This window comes from Onychomys torridus, chromosome 3 (genome assembly GCF_903995425.1).
Source record: "Onychomys torridus chromosome 3, mOncTor1.1, whole genome shotgun sequence".
Taxonomy (NCBI): Eukaryota; Metazoa; Chordata; class Mammalia; order Rodentia; family Cricetidae; genus Onychomys; species Onychomys torridus.
The window spans coordinates 19,896,417-19,914,770 of record NC_050445.1 but is presented as its reverse complement, the minus strand read 5'-3'; the positions used below and the strand labels follow the sequence as shown (position 1 = coordinate 19,914,770).

Here is an 18,354-nt window from a genome sequence, read left to right as displayed (position 1 = left end):
TATGTAATGAAATGAGCAATTCTATCATTAAATGAAATTATACACTTAACTAAGGTTTAAAAAAAAAAGGCAAAGATCTTTTGCACATCAATCACAAACATTTTAGGATACAGAAAGACTATCTGAATTACTACAATCTCACTAGTACTTTTACTAAATTTTATTACATCTAGCTCCATTAACAGATAGAATCAACATTTGCAGACATGACATTACATAATGCTGAGTGGCCAGCACTTTGCAGAGTTTCAAAGAATCTTAATTGTTTGTCTTGGTACAGATTCCCAGAGCAGAAGTGAAGCTGTGGTGTGTTTTGTAGAATCATTTTGTGTTGGCAATCAGAGTCCAATTCTAGTAAATCTTTTCTCGAAATACAATTTTAACTTGCAGTAACAACATCAACAACACAAAAGGCTTAGCTGCACACGTGTGAATCCATTCCTGAATTTGCTAGATTCATTCAGGTCAACAGCACTTTGAAAACCCATAAGATTTCTGAAACTTGTCCTGGCCATGTGCCTAAATATAAAAGTACAGACATTCCTAGTAATTATCTGGGCAATATGGGGTAAATGAGGTGAACAAGCAATTCACTCTGTGTCCTCCATTAGTGATAATGAGAGTTATGCAGTTAATCCTCTCTCTCTTCCTTTTGTTTTTATGTCCTTTGCGGGGTCCATTCCAAAACATTTGCTTTTTGTCCCATCCCCCCCCCGCCCCCGCCCTGGACAATACTTACTTACCTCACTTATGAAGGATTTGGCTGTGGCAGGATTCATAACAAGGATGGCTCTCCTAAGAGTGTCTCGGTAGCGATTCAGCTCCTCAATCCTCATGGTGTCAAAGAGGGTGGTGATCATTTTATTGATGTTGTTTTCCACCTTTTGAAGGGCAACATCCATTCCCTGCTGGGATACTTTGTCCAAAAACTCCTGTATCCCACGGATATCTAGGAATATTACAACACAGGAGAAAAAAAAAATCTTATCATTTCTGAGTAGTTTCTTGTTCAACAAGGCATAAATTCTCAGATTTATTTATGATTTGGTTTAATTAATATCTTTACATGTAAATACAAGAATTAATTCAAAGGGATGTATTTCTATCCATTTATCATTCTAAGTTAATTAAATAGTGGGGAAAATTGGTTCGTGGTAGAGAGGGTTGGAGAAGAGGTTCATTTCAATAAAGCATGGATAATTTCTTCAGCATTAAAGAGGAACAAACAGAAACAGTCTAGACACCAATTCTGTCTGTTAACAGCATTAGAACTGAACCTCTTGGTTTTCATGGTGGAAATGGATTATATCTATCATCCCAATAGCCTATCTTGGTAAATGAGTTCAAGGTTACCTCTTCAAAGGGAGAAATATTACAGCAGCAATTGGAGACCCATTAAGGGAATACTATTTTCTCTTGATCAAATGAATGAAATCTACCTCTGGCCTGGGTAGAGTCCTGATTTTTCTAACTATAGAAAAGATAATTCAGTTGGGCCCCTTGGTTTAGAGACCATCCTAAGGAAGGCAGTTTCACCTAGTGCCAAAAGAAAGAGATGAGAGGAATAATTATCCCTTTAATTAGGTAATGTAGTTTCCTTCCCTGTGTGTGGTACAGTCACTACAGGACTGCCAGGATCCTGTTCCATCTCTTCCCTTTTAGCTTCAGGAGATATAACTTCATTTTTCTTACTTTCTGTCTCTTTCTTTTGGATGGCCAGACAGAGCCTAAGTGTGGTGATATTTTGTTTGTTCTCTAACAAAGCTTGCCTGGAGATCAGAGCAGGGAGTTAGCCTCTAGAAGCCAGGCAGTGGTGACACACACCTTTAATCCCAGTATTTATTATCTCATGCCTTTAATCCCAACACTTGGGAGGAGGAAACAGGAAGTGATAAAGATGGGTGGAAAGAGGAAGTAATGAGGCAGTGTGGAGACAGGAGCTCAGCCCTTCAGTCTGAGGATTTCTAATGGGAAGAAGTCTTTCTAGTGGCTGGCTGCTCTGCTTCTCTGATCTTTCAGCCTTTACCCTGATATCTGACTCTGAGTTTGCTATTATTATGATAATTAGAATTTGTGATACATCTAAGTATATTTTCTCTGGCACTTTGGGGTTTTTTTGTTTCTTCCCTTAAACCATGTAGCTGTTTGTAGAACCTCCACAAATAACTCAAAGGCTTGGTCTTTCTCTGTTTTTCCTGTCAACAGCCCTCCTCTCTGTATAAGCACAGATTTACAGCTTTCCCACCTTCTAGTTTTTCTTTCAAACTCCAATAAATTGTCTTTGTGCTTCAAAAATAAATAAAACACACTCCATTATTTTTTTCTCCAATTTCTTATATCATGGAAGCCCTTCATTTCATTTATCATAATCCATAATCACAAAATGTGTTACTATCATTACTGTGGAGAAATTATATTAGGTCAATTAGGAGAAAGATCAAAATTAAAAAGTGACATTAAAAGAGTGAAATACTGTCATTCATGACAAGTGAATACCATTAAATCAACATTCATAATATAACTAGACTACTTTAGGATGTTTCCTTCCAAGGGTCTCAAGTCACTTGATGCTTACATAAAACAAACTACATTATCAAATATTTATATCTATATATCCAGTGGGAGATAAGATAATTTATTTTTAGGACTATGGAGGAGGGTTTACAGCATGTTTATAAATAAATGAAAATATATCTTAAGTATTTTTGAGATTACTACCCAAGGTTTTGAATGTATGGTGACCTTCTAAATATTTACACATCAAATTTAAATATGAAAAGTTCTCAAAATTTTTCAAATCAAAAGTTCTGTGTTCTTTTCATGTTTAGGTAAGGAAAATAAAACACAATGTCAAAAATAATTATCAATAATTTAATTTTATTAGTTCACAACTTACATTTTTTATTTTGTGCCTGTGGCATGGAATTTGGACTTTATCTCAAATTGTACGTGATTGCATTCATGCAAAATTTGCCTCTTAAGTGAAGTAATTATTTTGAAAGCAGTAAGTAAGCTCATATGACAAGAACTAAATAGCTCTCAACATAGAAAGTGTTATTTATGTATAATAAAATTTTGTATTTGCAAAGTTACAAATTAATTTTAAAAATCTGTGCTTTTATGATTGATTTCAGTTTTAAAACTTCACAGTAGTGATATGTTCATCTCTGTGATAATTCTGTCTGTATACATTTTACATTCCAGTCTGTTTTCTTAATTACATTATAAACCTGAGCTATCAGTATAAAAGGACAAAAGGCTCAGTGGACTCAGCAGAGCAAGAAACAAAAGTGTGGAAATAATGAAGGTAAACAGCCAAGTCTGAAAATGTTTAACAATACAATGCTGACAGGTGGGCTGAGCAGGTTCAATCTAATGAAGCACAGCAGATGCAGGATATATCTATAAATAATATCAGGATTATGAACACACAAAGCAGTGTTCTCAAAACTTTGGTGTCAATCACAATCGCTTGATAGAATTAAAAATCAGCCTGGGTCTATCTCAGAACTCAGAACATAATTTTAATTTTGAATTCTAGGGTTTTAGTCTATTTTTTATTTGAACCACTTAAAGATTCACATGAATAAAATATAAAAACAAAAAGTACATTGAAAATGACCTGAGATCCTCCAGATTGCTCACACTCTGAACTTTGATTCTAACAGAAAATATTGGTGCAACTTAACTCCTTCACTTGAAAATAAAAATGTTTCTTTAAAACTATTCACTGTCCAGGCAATATTGGTATACTCCTTTAATCCCAGCACTTGGGTGGCAGAGGCAGATGAGTCTCTGTGAGTTCAAGGCCAAAACTTTGCAATTCAAGGTAGATTTCTATTAGAGAGTAATCAAGCAATAAGTGTTTTCTTCATCTGAGGATGATATAGCTAATTAGGAGCAGCAACTGGTACATGTGAGAAGAATCAGATCCAAATCATGCTATTAGCAGCTGTGTATAAAAGATTCATTAAAAGAAAGAGTAGGCCTTTGGGTTTTTTAATTAAACATGAACATAATCAACCATCTCAATTATTCAGCTACATTATCTTCATTCTGATCCGTTAGTCAGTGAGCTAAGTTCCAAAAGTTAGAGAAATAAAAGCACATGGTTCTTGAACCCAAGGAGCTGCCAGACTGATTACACCTGTCATTTGGGGCTATTTGTTAATAACAGTATGTTTCTCAGCTGCTGTTAGTCCCATTTACCAGATAAACACATAAGACCTTCCATCCACTGAGTTATTAAATGTAGGATTATGGGCAAAGGCAATCTCTGCTGAGCACCACAGGGTTGTGTGTGTGTGTGCTCAGCCAAAGACTGATCCCTTCTCCTGATGGCCCACATCCTAAATCTTGCAATCTGTGGATAAACCAAATTATATTCCAAAGAGGGATCAAGCCTGATGATTGGATTGAGGCAGTGAATCCAGTGAGATCAAAATAGAAAGATAAACTTCATGACTTGGGTAAGTCCAGTATCATCAGAGGACCTAGGGTTGGAAGATAAGCAAAGGAAAAGAGACAACTAGGGGTGAAGGTTTGGAGAGAGGCAATGTGGATGATTGATCTGAGGAAGAAGTGAAGAAAGGTGGGTGGGCATCTATGGAAGCTGCACAAGGAAAGGAAGTAGATTCTCCACTAGAACTGTGAGAAGAGAGCATGCTTTGCCCATACCTTGTGTTGACCATGCTTAGGTCTGGTGACAGAGTTGTGACCCATAGACATCTACATACCTTGTGTTGACCCTCCAAATGTGTGATAATCTCTCCCATGTCAGCAATAGACATTAATAAGAAATTATGGTTCACTCTTTAAGTTAGCATGTTTCAAATTAATATCTACTGAATATCTACAGCCAAAGCTGTAGTCTTAATTTTCAGGTGTAAAATGACCTTCTACGTCATTTCTAGTCATCCTTGTTATTTTTCTTTTTGGAAACAATTTCTTTGTGTCAGGGAAACACACTGCATTTGCTGTCAGAAAACCAGACTTGGGTTGGCAAATTGCTTCTACAGTACAGCTCTGTTCACTTGGAATCACTTTCATAACTGATGTCTCCTGTTTTCATTTTCTCAGTGTTTGAGCTCTCTTCACAGAGCAAGATGACTTTTTTTTTTTTAAATAGGAAATAACCCTGGCTTCATCTTTTGCTTTCACATGTATCCAACCTTGTCCATTCTACCCATGATGATCTTATGCTCCCAGGCTGAGTCCTTGGCTCTTACAAAACAACTGAGACTGAATAAAGCCATAATGTAAACAAATGGCTTTTCTTGTGCACTGGGTTGTAATGATATAGTTTTATGACTACAAAAGTCAGAGGATCTGACTAGACAAGTAAAACAGAAAGCCAGCCTGTTCCCTATCCAGAGCAAAACTCCACCAGTCAGTTACAAATTAAGAGAGAAGGAAGAGGGTAAGAAAAAGAGGAAGAAGCAGAAATGAAAGAACAGAAGGCAGCAAGGGAGCTCTAACTTTTAGTGTTTGACTAATTTCTCTCTCTTTCTCTCTCTCTCTCTCTCTCTCTCTCTCTCTCTCTCTCTCTCACACACACACACACACACACATACACACACACACACTCACACACACACACACACACACACACACACACATAGCCTAAGTAATTCGGTGATGATAAGGATGATAAGGAAGGCATGGCTGGTTCCTGTCGTTGAGGTGCTTTCAGTTTACAGGGAGAATAAACAGAAACTGAAATCACACTACAATCATATAGAGCCCGATGAAGTCACTGTAACAGAGCAGCAAAAACTTCAGGGAAGTGTGACCCTACATTTGCAAACATCCACAATTTTATTTTATTTCACACGAGTACTAGGTTTCCATATAAAAAATGAGAGTGGGTAAAATATGAAGGCAGTTATTTAGGCTTCAGATTTCCACATGATGTACATTTCTGATATCACGTCTTTAGTAACTTCAGACAAATCTGCTTTTACATTTATATTTTCTATGGAAATTAAAAAAATAGAAAAGTCTTTATTGGGAATGTTGGTGATCTATCTATCATCCATCTATCTGTATCTGTCTGTCTACCATCTATCATATATGTATTTATCTATCATCTATTTCTCTTTCATCTATCTATCTATCATCTGTCTATCATTTGTCTTTCAATCAAATATTCTAAGAGAATCCAGGTATCATGGCACATTTCTGCCAATCCAACACATGGGAGGCTGAGGAAGAGGCTCTCAAATTCAACTGTAGCCTGTGTGAGTGAGTTAGAAACTGACCACCACAAACTAAATAGAAAGACTTTGCCTCAAAAAGTCTAAATAGAATAAACAACTAAACAAATAAATAAGCAATATCATCTTCATAATATTTTATGCACTATCAGTTTCTCTGGCACTCAAATGACATTACCTACTTGGGCCAGCTTCCTGTGTAATCCTCTATGATGTAATAGATAATTGGAGGCTAATGATTCATTTTATCAAATCTTGTAAAACAATGACACTATTATCTCTAAAGTAAGATTAATTTCAATCTTCTTAGCAAAAGTCATCTATAATAAAGTAGACTAGTCTTATTTAATACCATATTTTAATGTTAATTTATGGTTCTAAAGGAACCCCAAGAAGAAACTAGAAACATGAGAAAATAGGATATTGTGTATAGTGATATTTTATTTGTATTGAAATGTGATTTTATTTATATGTTAATAAAGTTGCCTTGAGGTCAGAGCAAGCCAGAGCAGAAACTGGGTGGTAGTGGTGCACGCCTTTGATCCCAGCACTTGAGAGGCAGAGCTAGGAAGATCTCTGTGTGTTCAAGGACACAGCCAGCATGGCAGACACTCGCCTTTAATCTCAATAGCAACCATAGAAGACCTGGAGGTCTGTACAAATAGGCAGTGATGAGGAGGTCATGTGGCTGGGTTTACAACCAATGAGAAAACAGAACAGAAAGTCTATAAAAAAGATAGGACACAGAGAGGTAGCTCTCTTGCAAAGAGGAAGAACAGCAGAAGCAGTGAAGGGTAAGGTTTTCCGCTCTTGCTCTGACCTCGTGATTTTTAACCCTGCAATTGGTTCTGTGTTTCTTATTTAACAAGCCGGTTACATCTACAACTGTGTTTAAATTAGTTATATGATCCACTTTTGTAGAACCTGAACCAGTCATCCATATCAAAGTAGATCACTTTCTTGAGAGTCTTGGCCTACTATGTGCCAGTTACTATGGAAAGTTCTTGAAGAAAGTGGTGAGCAAAACAGAACAGCTCTTGTCTGTTGGAAAATGTGGTCTATACCATCTGATGATAGCACTGACCCAATTACTGATTGAGAAATATAGCAGTATTGTTCTTTTTCAAAGTAAATTACCAATTTAACTAAATAGAGTGGATGTCTGTGAAACATATCAAAATAGAAATTTATACTCTCATCATTGTGTTCATACATTTAAAATATTGAATAATATAAGACAAAATTTCTGTAACCTTTTCATGCTTGATTTTTCCTCTATTCCTCTTCTCCTTTGAGTAGGTGAAGCTATTTAATCATTCTGATGGCTTAATGCATTGAAGGCCTCAATTTGGGCAGGAAGACTTCAGTATGGCACTGGCTAAGCATGGCGTTTCTAAAATTATGACAGCATGTGGAGCTTTAAAATTAAAATGTAGGACCTTGTGACTTTCTTCTCCCGCTTTCTCATTTCACAAATTGGAACACAGCTTAGTGCTGAATATGTCAGATATATCATAAACCAGAACAGATTTTCCCAATATTTGGATAGCAAAGTATGCTCTCTGTGTCTACTTCCCAGGGGTGGGGAACAAGGCTTTTTAATCATCAGGCAATTTAAAAAGTTTCATTTTAAAAGAACTTTTTATTATTTTTGAGACAGGGTTTCTCTGTGTAGCTTTGTGCCTGTCCTGGAGCTCGCTCTGTAGACCAGGCTGGCCTTGAACTCACAGAGATCCACCTGGCTCTGCCTCTGGAGAGCTGGAATTAAAGGCGTGTGCCACCACCACCCAGCTTAAAAGAACTGTTAACGCAAAAAATTCATTGGAGTCATGTAGCACCTTTTTTTTTTTTTTTTGGCATTTTTAGAATATTTTATTTTATATAAATTTATAAAGTAAAGATAATAACATGCTGTGCTGGGCTTTGACACATCAGAGCCTGGCAATTATGATCTAACATTGAACATTTATGTTTGACAGGAACTTGTCATTTGGGCATATAAGGCTGCCTTCTTTTACTATGGAAACCACCTTTACAGTAAAGCTGAGAAATATTTAAAGCACAAATCATGGATTTATAAATCCTGAATACATGAATATACTCTTTTTACCCATTTGACATAATATATATTAGTGCAAAGGAATGGTTCGGTAAACTACTTGGATTAATTGCAGGCTTATTGATGCAGGCTGGAGTAAATGAGGGAACTGAAGGCTGGAAAGTAGCCAGTGACTAATCAACAGCTTTCAGGCTGTTGGGAGAGAATGACAAGTTTATTATAGTTATCAGACATTTGAAAGCATCCTTGGGGCGATTATAAACATTTGCAATCAATTAAGAGGAAAGTGTCCATCTTAGGGGTCCTGGTTAAATCTACACCAACTCTCCATGGAATAAAGATCATGACTCAGGAATGTAATAGTGAATACTGTTACCTAATCTTCATTTCAAAATGAAGGACCCTGCTTACATACCCTAGTCACCTAACTGTGGGCTGAACCTTAATTTGCATCATAAAATGAATGTATTCACTATGCAGAGTCCTGTGCAAATAATGGAGTTATGATTTCCTGAAGAAGAATTTGTTCTGTACATGCAAGTATTAGATACTATGTATTTCTGCTCATGCTACTTGATTTGGTCAATTTTATAGTACTTTGTTTTGTTGACACTTCATGGAGATTTGTCTCTAATTTTCAGAATGACAAAGCGGTTATGGTAAAGATTTATATAAATGGAACCAACCTAGTTGTTCATCAACAGATAAATTGATAATGAAAGTACAGTACACATTTAAAAATGGAATGCTCTAGCTCTAGGGAAAAATGAAATCACAAAATTTCCAGGAAAATGGATAAACTTAGAATGACTATTATTGAGGGAAGACACAAAGTCTTAGAAAAAATAATCACTTGTTACCCCTCAAATGTGGATTCTAGCTGTGTGCGAGTATGTGCGTGTGTGTGTGCATGCATGCATGCGTGTTTGTGTGTGTGTGTGTGTGTGTGTGTGTGTATGTGTGTGTGTGTGTGTGTTGTATGTGTGTGTATTGGAGAGATGATTCAGTAGTTAAGAACACTTGTAGCTATTAGAGAGGACCCAGGTTCAGTCTCCAGTACCCACAGGGTGGCTCACAATCATCTGTAACTCCACTTCCAGGGATTCATCCTTTGTGGGTACCAGGTATGTGGTGTACACACACACACACACACACACATATGTGAAGGTGATCATTAATATACATAAAATATAAATATATCTAAAAATTAATAAAAGGCTTCAAATAATATACATAAATAATTAATATATATAGAGAGATTGATTGATTGATATAGATAAACAGACATGCATTGGCAGAGGATAACATTAAAAAGAGCAAGAAAGGATAATATTAGCTGATGAAGAAGGACTCAATGAAAGTAAGTAATGGACATTTGAGTCATAAAAAGGATATAAAGTAAATTGTTAATTATTGTTTTAGTTTCAGCTCTCATAAAATTTTCAGTTTTTGGTGGTAGATAAGTGCACAAAAATATATTTGATTGTGAAAGCTTAAAATCCAATGTGAAGCTCCAAAGCTTCAGAATGATTACTCTGACTGTTTGAAAGTTAATTGAGATGTACAGATAGTGGGTCTGGTTAATTTTGCTGTGTGTGTTTTCATTTGTAAGTTCTTTATAATAGCACATTAATGCATAAAAAGAATTAAATGGGAAAAAGAACTGAGGTGTTCAAATGTATTTAAAAATAAAATTCTGTTTTATTAAATTTGAAGATGACAGAGCAACCAGTCTTGCTTTTATACTTTTTTCCCCCTTTGGTTGTTTGAGACAGGATTTCTCTGTGTAGTTTTGGTGCCTGTCCTGGATCTCACTCTGTAGACCAGGCTGGCCTCAAACTGCCTGGCTCTGCCTCCCAAGTGCTGGTATTAAAAGTGTGTGCCACTGCTGCCTAGCTCTTTCATACATACTTTTTAAATATTTTATTCTACCTTCTTATTGAACACCATATTTTATCACAAGTAAACTGTCCATGTTTGAAAATAAATCTACATTTTATAGATTTTTTTACTCATCGATAAATTTATTTTAATTCATTTTGTAAGAAAAAAACATATTGCCATCACTTACTATTGCATGTGGTTTTTGCCTGGTTTGTAATTGAAAAAAATTCATACAATATATTCTGATCATGTTTTTCTTCTCTCTCAACTCCTCCCAGATTCTCTCTACCTCCATACTGACCCAACTCCACAGCCTTTCTTTCTCTCTTTATAAAACAAACTGCAGAAAAAATGAACTCAGAGACACAAAATACCCCACTTGCATAAATATACAAAACTGGAACACAAGTATACTGTCACAAAGCCAAAAAGAGAGAAAAATGTCCAAGCAAAGTGATATGAGATTAGAAAGTCTACAGAAATATCATGGATTTCATCTTGTGTTTGCCATCTGCTCCTGAGCATGGGACCCACCCTGCAGTGTGTTTAACATACCCAGTGAGATGCCATTGAAGAAAACTTGTTTTTCCTTTGCAAGAGGGGAACAACAGTAAATAGCTTCTTGGTTAGGGGTGCAAGTCTGTGTCCACTTCCTCTTCTCAGTGCTGGGAAACCAATCTTAGTATTCTTAGTTGAAAACATATTTGCATTTTATTGTTTATAAGCTAATCATTCATTGACATAGGTATTACAATGAATGGCATAATTTTTAGATAGTTCAGTATAACAAGTTGATAATGGCTCTAACTGCAATATTATAGCAGTTTGTGAACAAAATTCAGGAGCATTCACATCAATGAATTTTTAGTTCCCCCTGAAGGTAGAGGGTCTTTTCTCTTTTTCTTCTCCTCTGGTCACCTGGTAGAAAAAGCTACATCACACCACATGGTTCTCTTCTTAGGAAAAGACTATTTTGGACTTCTGTCTGCCTCTCAGAAAAACCTGAATGAGTTGCTCCAGGATGATTAGATGAATTAGGCACTCCATCACATCTTTTGAAACTACTAATCTATGTCCTGTTTTTAGCTTATTTAATAATTTGAAATCTGAAAAAGGTGTGTTCAAAACACTGAATAACTGTCTAATAGTCTAGCAAATGATGGATTTTTTAGTACCTAACATTCTGGAAATATTAGATATTGAAATAATCTCCTCATACACTGACTCAAAAATATGACTTCTTCTACCTCTTTATGGTGATCACACCAAGACAGATTGTACACTTAACACAGACATTCCACAAGAGGAAGTGTGCCACTTTGGCCTTATTCTGGGTAACATCAACACAAAAGCAGTGTGGGATAATGTAGGCTTGCTTGTCATACTCAATACTCCATGATGACCTTGCTTGCATATAATATTGTTTTCTCAAACTGAGCATGCAGGGCCACTGGACTAGATGGAAATCTGGTGATACAAGTTTAAATGTTCCTCAGCCAGAGTTTCTAGCCGGGTTCATAGAGGTTATGAGCATTTTCTGAGTACACAGCTGGCAAAGTCCTTTTCTAATGACCCATGTAGACCAGAATGGGCAATATAATCACTTTCTATTTTTTTCCAGAAATACCCTGCAGTTCTTGCTGGAAATAAATGCGAAAAGTCATTGTTATGAGAATGGGGTACACCAAGTTTCTGGAAATATGGAGAAAACAGTTCTAACATTTTATAAGGCAACTCCAGCTTCCAGAGTTGGATAAGGCATGAACATTCTTCTTTAAAAATGACTTGGGGGATTTTCTCCCCAAGGAAAATGATCTGGCACAGCGTCTCCAAACTGGATACATGCTTAAATTTGCTGGCTGCTGGAACCTCCATTCCCTACCAGATAGCCCCACCACACTTTTACCATCATTCTTGTAATCTGACCAATGAGTCTATTGAAAACAGCAGGTAATGCATCCTTGCCCATATAGGATACCTGTTGATACCCTTTTTAATTCCTCTGTCACAATTCTCATCCTGCATGTGGGGTGTAAAAAGACCAGCAGAGTAGTGGCCTGGTATACAAGTTATGACATACTTAGGCTATTTCTGATATAACTGTTGAACAATGCTATTGTAGCTTGAAAGAAGTCAAGTACAACACACTAGGAAATGAGCATGATTATGTTCCAAAGAATGTTTTTATTAAAAGAAGTATCAGGCCCAACAATAGCTTTCTGGCCCTGAAGTGGACAATCAGGGCAAAAGTTATATCAAATAAATTCAAGAAGTTTCCTTTAAGAGCAGAATTTATATTATATATATAATCTTGAGTATTCTAAGTGGGCAAGGAGGCAAGATTGCTGGTCACAAAGGTCTGTGTCCCACCTGAATTGACCCCATATGCCTTAGAAACAGTTTGTGCACTTCCAGATCATCACCCTCTTGAAGGCATTGGACTTGCACCTTGAGGATGATCTTAAGATACCCTCAAGTGCTGAAGTAAGCAGCAGCCAACAGTGATATATGATAATTAAACCCCTCTGAAGTTAAGCTACCCAATTATTTATTTGGGAGAAGTATGTAGAACAATCTCTACAAATTTTGTGCTCAATTTTCCCTACAATTGGAGAAGTCCAATTGGAAACATCCCCCTTAATCTAATTGACATGATTTAAAGCAGTGCTTCAACTTTGGAGGTCAGTCTATTTAGCTTCAACCCACTGTCTATATCTATAAGAGTCATTATAGATCACAGACTTTGTTTTTGTGGGCAGTGGAGTCTCTGTGATCGCAAATATACCTGTATCTATTGTACCTGGACTGAATGCTTTTGTTCCAGTGGAAAGGTATATGCAAGAGTTTAAGGAAAATGCCATCCAACTTTTGAAAGTATGATTGTTATTGGGGTTTATTCTGTTCATTAAAGAGTCGACTACAGTCTTATCAAAAAGTGTTGTGAGAAAAATCAAATGGATTTAATCTTAATTTCTGTCATTCCTATTAATTAGAGGAATTTCTAGTCTATGCATGGTAAAATTCATAGTGGCCATAGGTGTGAAAAGAGGGATATGGTGACAGCCATACTCTAAGAAACTCTTGTGATACTGCACAACTTGACAGCAGATGCTCTCACTAGGTAAAAGGACATGAAGGTCCCTTATAGTATGCAAGCCCACAACATATCCATTGAATTTCTGTAGTTCACAGACCTTGGTGGGTTTGATGTCATTACATTAACACAAGACTCATACTGCTTACACTTTCTTGAGAGTTAGGATCCTCTCTGGTCTGTGACAATGGTTAGTGTGTCTAATCAGCTACTCTTGATAATGATTGACTAGGTTATTTTAATCCAATTACTATTCTGTTTTCCCACTTCTAATAATCATCAAATTTTCCTAATTAAAATGTAGTATATTGTCCTCTTACATTATTATAATAGTTATTCATTCTGCAGGCTTAAAGTCATTGTGTCTTTTTAATGAAGATAATTCTATATAGTCAATCAGTAAATTTGTTTTTTTGAAAATTTGTTAGAAATTAATCTTATTCTATTTTTATAGTGTCAAATACACTAGTGGCCTAGAGCAAGAATAATGGAGAGACAACTGATGATTGCATCTGGGCTTCTTAACTTATTTTGAAGTTGCTTGACATTGCATTACCTCATGTTTTCTCTTTTGTGAAAATACTAGTAATATTAACAGGTATCTTTTATTAGATAATGCATATGTTTGAAGAATTTAGCAAAGAGGCTGCATATAGCAAACATTCTCTCGCAGCCTTTGTTATTTCATTCTTGGCTGCTGAGAACATTAAATGATACAATATAAAATACTTATTCTAGTTCCTGGCAAATAAAAATGAGCTAATTTTTAATATTTTAGTTGCTCTAAGACTTGATCACATTTTTCTCTATTGAAGTAGCTGTTTCCTACAGATGCTGCCTCACTTAAAGCTTCCTTAACCTTAGTAACCAAGATCAAAGTCTACCCAGGAAGCCTGCTGCCAAAATTAAAGTCTGCATTACATATACAACACCAGCATTTGCTCATTGATAACATAACCCACTGTTTTCTCTTTCAAGGGACATATAAACAAGTTTCCTCTTTTATTGATTGTAAGGTTTTTAATACTTAAAGGGAAACATGCATTCTGCAAAACTCGTACTTTGTAATGCACTAAGAAGTAAGAGCAGATATTTCACACATGGCACAGTACTGAAAGCTCAACGACACAGCCTCCTTTCAAGCATTCTGGAGAAAAAAAAAGCATTAATTAATCCCATCAAATAAAGTTTCAGTACTTGTCAAATTCTTTTTGATCCATTTACTTATAATCAATGATGTGAATTTTCTTTGTTAGACTACCTTTAATCATGATTAACTACTTCTGAAAAAAGGACTTCACTAATCAACTAGATATAGAAGCCTAGAATACAAACACACACACACACACACACACACACACACACACTCGCACGCACGCACGCACTCCCTCTCTCTCTATGAAAGATATATGTGTCTATATCTACATATATTTCTATATAATGCACATATATTAAAATAATACATACATACACACACATAATTCTAAGCAAATTACACCTCCAGTCACCTTGTGCCCCATCATGCTGCCTGATTCCATCCACCAATGATACTTAATTTATTCATTAATGAAAGCAATTCCTGATAATCAGGATAAAAGTCAAGTTTAATCCACTTAGAAGGATGTCCCTGATGACTGGCTGTGAGCCTATTAGCCATCTTCCAGGTATACAAGATCTCTGGGAGCTTACTGTTTATCTTGGATCCCAGCCTAATTTTTTACTAACAGGATTTATTGTAAACATCAAAAGACAATTTTCTTATATTAAATAGTAGTATTATTGGAAATAATTTTGATGATAGAGGCAGGGCCATTTTTCATGACTTCAAGTAAGTTATAAACAGGAAGTTTATCAACAGAATAGACAGAAATTGTTTTACTTTTTTATTCCTAAAATAAATGTTGTGGTTAAACAGCAACCCAATCATCCCTTGTGCAGTTACAGCTCCTTACTCACTCCAAGGCATTTAAAGAAGAATGAAGGACCTCACATGTGAAAGGAGACTTAGCCTGTGTGCTAAATGGATACTTTCAAGACAGCATTCAGCTCATCAATAATGAAAGTGTCTTCTCTTGTAAGAACTCATCTATAATTCTCAAAGGATTTGGAAATAAATGATAATAAGTGATTTTCTATTCTATAGACTTTTACAATCAAAGAATAAATTTCCTATTTTAACGCTGAGAAAGTATCTTCATAAAAAAAAATCTGCTGCTTATTTTATTGGACTGAGTGTTTTTTCCCATTAAAGATCTGAATTTTAAACATTTGTTATTTCAGCTTACACTTGTTCCAAGGCTGTGAATACCATTTAAAGTTTAAAAGGAGCACAATCTAAGGGCAAAAGCAGATGAAGTGCATATAGGCTCTAGAGACACTCACCATCCCCGTGCTTAAACACCACTCCACCAGTGATCCAGGTTTGTGTGAGCCAATTGTTTTCAATATTATTTTTGTTTCTTTTATTCACGTCAACATCTTAGTTCTTATTCTGTGACCCTTGACTAATGTGAATTAAGCAACAGAAATACTGGCTTCCGTCTTGGAGACAAAAAAGTGTCTTTCTGGAGAGTCTACAGACTTTGCCTGTAATTTGCCCATTGAATTCAATGGGATTATTTTGGCAGCCAAAAGGCCAGGCTACTTTGATTATTTAGGGCCAAATATAACTGCTCCTGTCCCCTTCCTGGCCAGCCCCAGGGGGCTGTCCTTTATAGCTAGCCAGATTTTTGCTAACCTGCTGGTTCTCAGCTCTGCTGCTTTTGCTCTGCAGCCCACTTGTCTGTCACAGTTCTGTTTCTTACAATGGAGCCCCATTGTGAGAAGAAAGGATTATGCTAAATGTTTGTTTGTTTTCCATGCCTATTTACTTATTTGCCAAGAAAAACATCCTTTTAATAAAAATGGAAACACAAGACCCAGAGGAACAACATTTTCGAATCGTCAAAGAAACGCATTTCTTCATTGGGGGTTTATTTATCCTCATTGGGTCATATCCATTTCCAGTTACTCCTCTCCCTACTCACAAAACTAAGGGGAGAACTACATTCTAAGAGCTTTACCCCCCTAATGTGTTTATGTACCACCAGTAACGATTTTGAGACAAATTGTTTCCTCTTCATATTACAGTGCACTCTCAGTGGAAGACTGAAATGTTCGTTCAGATGTGTTCTAGTTTTTGTACAATTTCATATTGAATAAAACATGTGGAGAATATTTTCTGCTTTCATCAACTATGAAAGGTAGAACATTAAATAAATAGTAAGGACAAAACAAGTGTCTAAACAAGTTTGTCAAATTTCTTTTAGCCAATAGATAAAAAGAAGTTATCTTTATATCAGTGCTCTAAGATATGCCCATGGTTTCATTACTATCATCACCATCATCACCACAGAGTTATGCATTTTAAAGGATAGTATTCTCTTTTGAATGTCCTATTATTTGAAAATTCAAGATATATTATATTCAGACGACACCACCCACCAGAGTTCCAGGCTTGTATGAGCCAGTTATTGTCAATATTGTTCTTGTTTCTTTTATTCATGTCAGTCTCTTAGTTCTTATTCTGTGACCCTCAATTAATGTGAATTTTACCTTGAGTGAAAGAGTCAGATTTATTTATTTATTTTTGAAACAAGATCTTACTAGGTAGCCCTAGCTGGCCTTGATCTCTCCATCCTTTCCCCCAGCCTGACAAGTGCTGGGATAATAGGTATGTGTTATACACTCCAATTGGTATTTATATTTATATTTTACTTCAGAGATATTAAATACAAAGAATGAGCTTAATAGCATTTAAAATAGTTCTGTTTGTGTGATGCTGTGGTATATTAGAAACAAGAAACCCTAAATGATTAGTAAGTTCTTTAAAAACTTTGAGGACTTAATGAAGTTGCTTCTCATGCAAACACCACCTCATGAAACTCTTCAGATCACAGACACTTACCATATTCACTGTCATAGAAGATGATGAATTTCTGCCATGCATATTCCGTGACTACTCTTAGGATGACTTCATTCAAGTAGACAGGTGGACGAACTGAAAGAGTATAGTCATCATTCCTGTTGCTCCGGGTGAGACCACAGCCACTTCTTGGGGTCCCAGCAGTTGAGCGCTGAATGAAGAGGTGTGGGATATGCATGGCATCTGCCAAAGACTGGAGAGACCCGGCTGATGTGCAACCAATGGAGCTGACTAGGGCCAAGATGCCCTGGTTCATGAGTTCACAGGCTGCAAGAGAGCACAGCGATGCCGAGGTCAGTGGGGTTTGTATGATTTCCCCTCTCTGAGAAGCAATGGTTTGCATAGCTATCTAAATGTACATCTTTTTTACATGCATGATGTATGAAAAGAATCCTTATGAAGTGCTGTTGGAATCCAGCTCAAGAATTCTGCTTCCTTCAGTTCTGTGGTGCTGTGTCAGCTTCTCTTGCCTCAATTTCACCATCCTTAAATGGGCAAAATTGCATGAATCTAGAGGCATTATTGTGAGGATTAGAAATAAACCAGTGCCTATCATTTATTTCTCATGGTAGACATTCAGTCAATGGTAGCCAAATGTGTAATTATCACTTCATGATTCAGAAGAATAAGTGCCTAATATATAATACACATTTTTAGAAAGTAGCTAATGTGGAAAGTGGCAAGTGATTAGACAGACAGAGAGATGGAAGGGGAAACTTTTGGCCATCATGAGTCCCCAATCTGGATGACATTTTCTTTCTCAATAAACTAGAACCATGGGATGATTTTGTCCTTTTCCCTAAGAGAAAGTAATATTTAAAATTTTTATATAAATGTTTGGCTCATCTATCATAAGCAGTGCTCTAATGTATACACAGTTGGACTCAAATAAAGCACTATAATCATTACAAGTGTCCAAGTAAGCAGAACTTCATAAAATTAATGGACAGAAGCTACATAGTTCTCATTTTTCAAACAAAAACTTCAGTTTATGATTTATATTTTTCATGTATGAACTATAAGAAAACTATCTGTTTCAGTCCTTAGAAACACAAGTTGGCAAAGTTACATGTAAATCATGAAAATTTGTTACTGTGTGTGTTATTTCGGATAAAGAATTTATTTCATCGTATGCATG

The 18,354-nt window shown here is 36.1% G+C and overlaps 1 protein-coding gene across 3 annotated transcripts in view; it reads right to left on the bottom strand.

The window, feature by feature from the left end:
• Positions 1-18,354, bottom strand: part of Grid2 (glutamate ionotropic receptor delta type subunit 2) — a 1,385,700-nt gene that overhangs the window by 684,869 nt on the left and 682,477 nt on the right. For all 3 annotated transcript variants that reach the window (XM_036180912.1, XM_036180913.1, XM_036180910.1), the window contains exons 3-4: positions 17,199-17,483; positions 744-949 (exon numbers count right to left, since the gene is read on the bottom strand). In XM_036180912.1, coding sequence (XP_036036805.1) covers positions 744-949; positions 17,199-17,483 — 491 coding nt within the window. The remainder of the gene's footprint in view (positions 1-743; positions 950-17,198; positions 17,484-18,354) is intronic.